Source organism: Mercurialis annua, linkage group LG2 (assembly GCF_937616625.2).
Source record: "Mercurialis annua linkage group LG2, ddMerAnnu1.2, whole genome shotgun sequence".
Taxonomy (NCBI): domain Eukaryota; kingdom Viridiplantae; phylum Streptophyta; class Magnoliopsida; order Malpighiales; family Euphorbiaceae; genus Mercurialis; species Mercurialis annua.
The window spans coordinates 52181493-52189903 of record NC_065571.1 but is presented as its reverse complement, the minus strand read 5'-3'; the positions used below and the strand labels follow the sequence as shown (position 1 = coordinate 52189903).

The 8411-nt window shown below is 26.1% G+C and overlaps 1 protein-coding gene across 1 annotated transcript; it reads left to right on the top strand.

The window, feature by feature from the left end:
- The first annotated feature begins 4009 nt into the window (after nucleotides 1-4009).
- Nucleotides 4010-4697, top strand: LOC126666817 (copper transporter 5-like). The gene has a single exon (XM_050359689.2). The coding sequence runs from the start codon at nucleotides 4140-4142 to the stop codon at nucleotides 4575-4577; it is 438 nt and encodes a 145-aa protein (XP_050215646.1). The 5' UTR covers nucleotides 4010-4139; the 3' UTR covers nucleotides 4578-4697.
- Nucleotides 4698-8411: the final 3714 nt, after the last annotated feature.

The following is an 8411-nucleotide window of genomic DNA, read 5'->3' as shown; positions in this document are numbered from 1 at the left end:
TACAACTTGCTATGAAATGAGTTAATGTATTGAAATTGATATTGATAAGTTTGTATGAAGTAGGACAAAGTGATAAGATAAGTAATGGAATAAAAGCTTTTGTTGTATAAATGAGATAGCAGTTGTGTGGCTTAGCTTACGCATGAGCATCGAACTAGAAGTGGAATTAATGGAATATACTCATTATAGTGTAACTTTTTTGTTTTATACTACAATACAAACATATTAAACTTTGGCTTTGCATTAATTTGAGATTGAATAATCCCAATTAATCATTTTAACAAGTTGATTTAGGAATCATGGTGTTTGGTATGTGGTTATGTGGTGCACACCAAGTGTTGTAGCACAGCAAGCCAGTCCAAAAATGAGAAATAAAATGCTTCTACAAAATAATAAAATCTTATATTAACAACTAGCAAAATATTGATCATATCTTTAGAAGCTACATATGTGAACTCTTTCAACAATTTTTTTTGTCAAAAACTGGTTCAGCCGTCAAAATTTCGATTGGTTTCTTATAATATCTTATCGTGAATGGTTCATGGACAATTTAATAGATACATCTAAATTCGGCCTAGTCGACAACCGGCCATGGTGCTACTTTAGCAGCAGCCCACTTAGGATTCTATTTTTTTAGTTGTTCATCAAGTTTTCAAGGCTTCGCCTTGAGTAATCCGGATATGACTCGCGTCGCGCACCTAGCATAGTAGGTGAGTCTGCCAGAGATTTTCTACATTTACAAGACTCAAATTCGAAATCTTGTTTAAGCGATATCAAACCGCTTGCCCCACTTAGGACTTCTATTAGCTATCTGTCTCTTGGATTATGAATGGAAAGTTATAATCTGTAATTTCTATGGACAAATAATCGGTTTGTCCAAAAATTCAAGCTATTAAATGATGTTTCAATAATAATATTATCTCGAAAATATTTTTGCACAAGGATATTTTTTAAACTTTGAACGTGGTTAAAATTAGAGTCTACAACATCTACTCTTAAATATATATTTTTATAAGAGAAAATAACAAGAAAACAAGAAAAAAGCCTTCACATTTCATATAATGCAATTTTAATAAATTTGTTTATTTTGGTACCATTTTTGTTACAAAAAATACCAAGTATGAGTGTTTTATTTCTTCCAACACCACCTTCACTCTTCACCTAACACGTGTCCAAAGAAAAAGTTAATTTGAATTTTTTTTAACAGCAGGTGCATATGCACTTGCTGTAATATATGACCCGCGTGTGATGCGCGGGTCATTTGAACCAAATTTCAGGTGCACCTGATATCAATTTTTTTGTTTTAATATAAACTATATATTTATATATTTACTTAAATTATATAGAAAATTTATTTATTATATTTTTATTTTAAAAATATTAATTTTAAATTTAAATTTTAAAAATACAAATATATTACTTTTTTTTGTTTATATCTTCGATACATATTTGATACGTCTCTCATATATTATACTCCCTCTGTTTCTATTTAATTGTTCGTTTAGCCAAAATTGTACATAATAAAAAAGTGAATTTTTTTATCTTATATGTATCGGCAATGTATCAGAAATGTATCATATATGTATCGGAGATGTATCAAATTATATGTTTGAAATTTTTTCAATTTTTAACGTAATTTTACAATAGTCATTTTAAACACGTATAAATTATATATCAGAAATGTATTACACATGTATCCGAGATGTATCAAATATTTTGCATTTTTACTTATTTTTTCCCTTTCTACCACCTTGGGCTTCCGGTCAAACCATGAAACCGAACCGATCAAATATAAATAAAACAATAAATATAATAATACTAATTAAAATGAACTAAATTAGTTCATTTAATTAGTATTATTACATATATGCTTATAAGTTTTTTTAAATTTAAAAATGAACCAATCAAATTAGTCAGTTAATTCAATTAATGTATCAAATTTGTATCTATCATGTATAAATTGTGTATCAGAGATGAATTAAAAATATATTAAAAATATATTCGAATTAATGTATCAAATATGTATCTAGCATGTATAAATTGTGTATAAATATCAAATCAAATTGATCGAATTAGCAACAATAAGATATCTGAAAATGCACTTTCTACCATTTAAAAATTAAAAATTTAAACTCGATTCATTAAAAATAAAATCAGAAATAACCCTAAAACATGTTCAACTAAATTGCATATTGGGTATAGAGCTGCTAAATAGACTATAAAAATAATAATTTTTGTTCTATTGTTAAATTGCAATGAAAAATAATAATTTTTATATTTAGAAAATCTTATAAACATATATGTAATAATACTAATTAAAATAAACTAATTAGTTCATTTTAATTAGTATTATTATATTTATAATTTTGTATATATTTGATCGGTTCGTTTTCATGATTTCACCGGAAGTCCAAGGTGGAAGAAAGGAAAAAAACGAGTAGAAGTGCAAAATATTCGATAAATATTTGATACATCTCAGATACACAATAGATACATCGCTGATACATAATTTATACACGATAGATATATTTTTAAATGTATTTAAATAGATACATGATAGATATATTTTTCCTAAATTTATATACTGTATATTTTTAAAAAAAATTTATTTAATAGATATATTGTTGATACATATTTTATACATGATAAACATATTTTTAAAATATATAAAATAGATGCATTGTTAAATTTTTAATTATTTTATTTTGTATTTTTATATTTTTAAAATTTGATTATTTTTTTAAAATATATTTATATTTATATTTTTAAAATTTAATTATTTTATTAAAAATATTTACATTTTTAATATTAAAATTAAAATTTATATTATATATAATAAATAAAATAAATTTTAAATATAATTTAACATAAATATTTTATATTTAAATAAATATTTATTAAAATAAAAAACAATTATTTAAAAAAGCACTCATGCATCAGTTTAGTACTGATGCATGACTTAGTAGGGCTGATCTATGTGTCAGCCTTACATGGCCTGACGCGCATCAGGTCAGACCCACATCAAACCTGACGCGCGTCAGTTCTTTTAGTAATAGGTTTTTTAATAAAAAAATATAGTTAGACAAAAAAATATATATGTCAATAGTGGATAGGTTCTATTTATTATTGTAGAGAAAGAAGAGGGAATTTTTAATGATATACATGTCTGTATTCTAATGGAATGGTGCTAATGAAAACTTTTTGTGTTTTATGGTAAGAATGATAAATAGGTGATATAAGTGGTAATGTGTGTAAATACATGTCAATTTTGTTGTATTTTTGTGATTTACTCTTTTTATAATTGAAAAAGCGCTAGTGGAAGGAATATAATTTACATTTTTAATAGAAATTTTAACCATTTATATCATTTAAATTATAACTCATATATACTTATTTTCAAACAAACAATTCATCTAAGAGGTCACATTAGTATGTGAGATACAAACAATATCTACTAGCTTAATAGAAAGGTGAGTTATTGTAAATCATACAAATTTTCTTACCCTACTAAATTGTAATCTGAAATTCTTTTCCCTAAAAAATGTACAATAACTTTAATATTATTTTAAGTAACATAATATTTTGATTAATTTATAAAAATTGTAATATTTATCCAAATTGACAGAATATATTTAATAAATTTAAAAACAGAAAGGGAAACAGTCAACTACAGTAAATCACGAAATTTAACATAAATATCAACAAAAATTAGTTCGTTGTTTCAATTTGTCAACACATAAAAGTTGGTGACCGGTTTACCTAATTTTTTACAATTTATATTATAATTGCAAAACACGCTAAAATTCATAAAAAAAAATACAACTAACCGTATAATAAATAAACATATCTTTAAACTGAAGTGCAAATATATTAAATGAATAATGACCCTTTTCCTAATAATTGTACTTTATTCTTAAGAAAGTCATCAAACTAAAGCATAGTACAAATTTAAAGGATTAGTTTTGTAATTATCCATTTTAACGTACAACTAAACTATGCGTACTCCATTCGATTTGTACTACAAAGAATAAACGTTCACTACAAAGCTTCTCGTCATCATCATCATTGACCGTTCTGTTTAACTCGCTCCTCTTGTTTTCTCTCAACTCACCGAGTCACCAACCCACCAGAAATTAAAAATGATGCACATGACATTTTACTGGAGCAAAGAAGTAACAATTCTCATCGATTCATGGCGAACAAAAACATGGCTAAGTTACAGTTTAACCCTTCTCGCCTGTGTATTTGTTCCAATTTTGTACCAGATCTTAGAGAACTGCCGAGTCCAACTCAGAGTCTCGGCGGCGAAAGGTGGATCGCCGGGCGGGTTGCAGGAGCCTATGATCGGGTCTAAGATTAGCGGCGGCGGAGGGAAATGGTCGGCGGCGCGTGTAGGTGGGGCGTTGCTTTTTGGGGTGAATTCGGCGATTGGGTATTTGTTGATGCTTGCTGTGATGTCGTTTAATGGAGGAGTATTTTTGGCAATTGTGATTGGGTTGGGTATTGGGTATTTGATTTTTAGAAGTGATGATGAGAATTTGATGAGTATTATGGATAATCCATGTGCTTGTGCTTGAAAAAAAAAAACAGAATTGAATTAGGTTTGATTTTGTTTTTGTATGTATTGTATTGTATAATTTGTATTGGCATGTTTTTAAGACTTTTTTCTTATTGATATGCTAATTTATTTGAAGATATATATGATCATTGATCAATAAATAAGGAGATTTGCAATATGTTAAGTTTATTGTATTATTAAAAAAAGGGTTTATTAGACTATTTAGAATTAGTTTAAAGTAATTAATCTTTTATGGAAGAGCAACAATGACATTGAATGATTCTAAAATTCTGTTTTCAAGTAGTTTGTGCGGTATAGTTTTGAAATATTGTTCCCATTTGCTATTTTGTGTACACCCATAGTCTTGTGGTGTAAGGTTGTGTAAATAACTGGACCTTATCACACTACAGGGCTCAAAGGATCTCATTCTCTGTTATCAGATTGGCTCGCGCTGGAAATAGGATTAGATATAGCTTTTCAACAATTGTTAGAGAGAAAGTTTTAAAGAAAAGAGAACATTTTTGAGATAGGATTAGAAACTTTCTGAACAGAAGTGATAAAATACAAGAGATTTCATATGAATTAAGTAAAAAAAATTAGATATTTTTAAGGATTAATCTCATCAAATAGCACAAATTTTAGCGTTTTTTTCGATTTAACCCCAACTTTTTAAACGCCCCATCAATTAGCCAAACCTTTTCAAATTTTTAATTCTATATCCCACTATGCACTTTATGTTTTACTTGTTTTATTAAAATGGTGTCGTTTTTGGCCGTAGAGACGACCAAAACGACGTCATTCTAGACATTTATACTAACTAGTTTCGCATTACGTGCTATGCACGTGGCTCGTAACGTAACTACTCAATGAACATATTAGTAATTTTTTTATAATTATATTAATATTTTATTTATAATTAATATTAAAATAGTTAAGAATTTTTGTAAAGTTAAATATAATAACCATAATTAACTTAATTTTATTAATAATATCTTTAAAAATAATAAGATAGAAATTTAAATAATAATATATTGACCAAATACAGTATTTTAATTTTGTAGTTCAATCAAACTAAAAGATAGGTATTCCTACTAATTTGGAGACAATTTAGTTATTTTTTACATACTAAAAATTTAATTGGAGATAATTTAGCTACCTATTCTAATTAGGACTTTAATTACAGTAGTGATTAATTAAATAACTAATTAGTTAATAACTATAAAACCTTTATTTAGTAGTAAACTGAAAAGGATTATTCAGTAAATTTGCCTGCCCCCCCCCCATCCGTGCTTTTATATATAGTACTAGTTTCGCATTACGTGCTATGCACGTGGCTCGTAACGTAACTCGTCAATGAACATATTATTAAATTTATTATAATTATTAATAAATATATATATTCGGTTATTAAATATTTTTTCATATTAAATTTATTCTTCTTTTGGTTTTATAATAACCATAATTAAATAATTAACTTATTTTTATTAATAATATCTTTAAAAATAATAAAATAGAAATTTAAATAATAATATATTGACCAAATGGAGTATTTTAATTTTATAGTTCAATCAAACTAAAAGATAGGTATTCCTACTAATTTGGAGACAATTTAGTTATTTTTTACATACTAAAAGCTAAATTGGAGGTAATTTAGCTACCTATTCTAATTAGGACTTTAATTACAATAGTGATTAATTAAATAACTAATTAGTTAATGACTATAAAACTTTTATTTAGTAGTAACTGGAAAGGACTATTCCGTAAATTTGCCTGTCCCCCCCCATCCGTGCTTTTATATATAGTACTAGCGTTTCGCCACGTGCTACGCACGTGAGCGACATTTACATGACCCGTTGTGTATATTAAATATTAGATTATTAAATATATTACTTAAGTTCTAAATACAATATCCTTGTTTATATTATAATTGTAGCACGTGATTGATATTTATATGACCCGTTGTATATGTTATAATTAATAAATTAAATATTTTAATTTGCAAAAAAAAAATTATCATACACACCTCTTCAGTAAAGACAACATCTTATATTTTTAATACAACTAATATTAAATTCTTTATACAACTAATTTTTCTTTTTGATAATAATTATTACCCTTAATGAACTCTATATGACCCGTGATATATTAATAATAAATAAAAAGTTAATTAAAATAGTTTAGTTGTTGATAAATTGTTATAAATTATTTGTTATTGGCACGTTTACTCCTGTGAGTGATAATTATGTAACTCGTTCTGATTTAAATATTAACTAAAAGGTCGTGATTTTTTTTGGTGATTAAGCCTAGTTTAATTAGTAAGATCATCATGGAAGAACCTATTACTTTTAACCTATTAATTTAAAATTGTCATCATCAAATAACCTATTAACAAATTTAGAAACATTTTTAAAATATATAAAACGATAACATCTCAATTTGTTTAAATAATATGCTGAGATTATATTTAATTTGTGCTTGTTTGTCAGCAAATAGCAATCATCATAAAATAACCATTTGGAGAGTTTTGGTGTATATTTCCAGTTTTCCATAAAGTATAAAAACATGGATTAGTTTTATTTTTACCGTGTCTTAGTTGCCTAAACTATAAACAGTGAACTTATTAGAGAATTTAGCCTAAACTGTAATCGGTGGACTAATAAGAGAGGTTGGACTTTTGATTTTGTTGAAACTCTATTTCGATCTTTTTAATCTGTTAAATTTAGTCCTACTCAACTTCAAACTCCATCTTCACAAATCTTGTTCGGATTAATTTTTATTTTAGCTTTTAATATTTATTTTTAATAAACTATTAAATTTACATATAGTTAAACTCTTTGAATATTTATTGTAACTTGAACTATTAATGAACACTATTATCGTAATTTTGTCTGTCCCCCCCCTTCCCACATATAAGATAGTTATAGATAGATAGATAGATAGATAGATAGATAGATAGATTATAGATAGATAGATAGATAGATTATATATTATAGATAGATAGATAAACAAAAAAAAGCTGAAAAGAGAAAATATTTTTATATAATTAAGCCTCTCTTTTACTGATGTATTTATCACGTGCTACGCACGTGAGCGACATTTACATGATCCGTTGTGTATATTAAATATTAATTAAATTATTAAATATACTATTTAAGTTTTAAATAGATTATAATAATTAGTTTTTAATTTCACCGAACGTGAGTGACATAAACATGACCCGTTATATATTTAACAGTAAGTAAATTTAAAATAAAATGCTTTATTTTTTAAATTATTATTATGAATAATTTTTTATTTCTACCTATTACGCATATAAGTGATAATTATATGACCCGTTATTTCATTTACATATTAATAAAATTATTAAATATAATATTTTAGCTATAGATATTTTTTTATACTTAGATAGCAATTATATCCCGCAAGTGATATTTATATGACCCGTCACATACATACCTATGATAAGTTATACTTAAAATATATTGATCATCTTATTTTTTACTTTTTATTAAATTATAATATACATTTCCCTGATTATATTAACAATAACGACATTTTTAGTTCGACAGACATCGCCTTATCAATCTTGAATTGATTGATTAAAAATGTAAATTATATTTATATTTAAATAATATATATTACAAATTTATAGTAAATAACAGTTTACTATGAAATTTGCAAATTGATTTCTCTAGATCTAGGTAGCACGGATACTTCAATTAATCAACGTTTCCGTTTCGGAAATGTGTCGGCCACTTGGTGTTTCAGACACGAAACCTCAATTGTAACCTAGGAAATCTTAAAAAAGATCGTTTCGCCGTGTCCGTCTCCAATGTCCCGTTTTCCCGTGCCC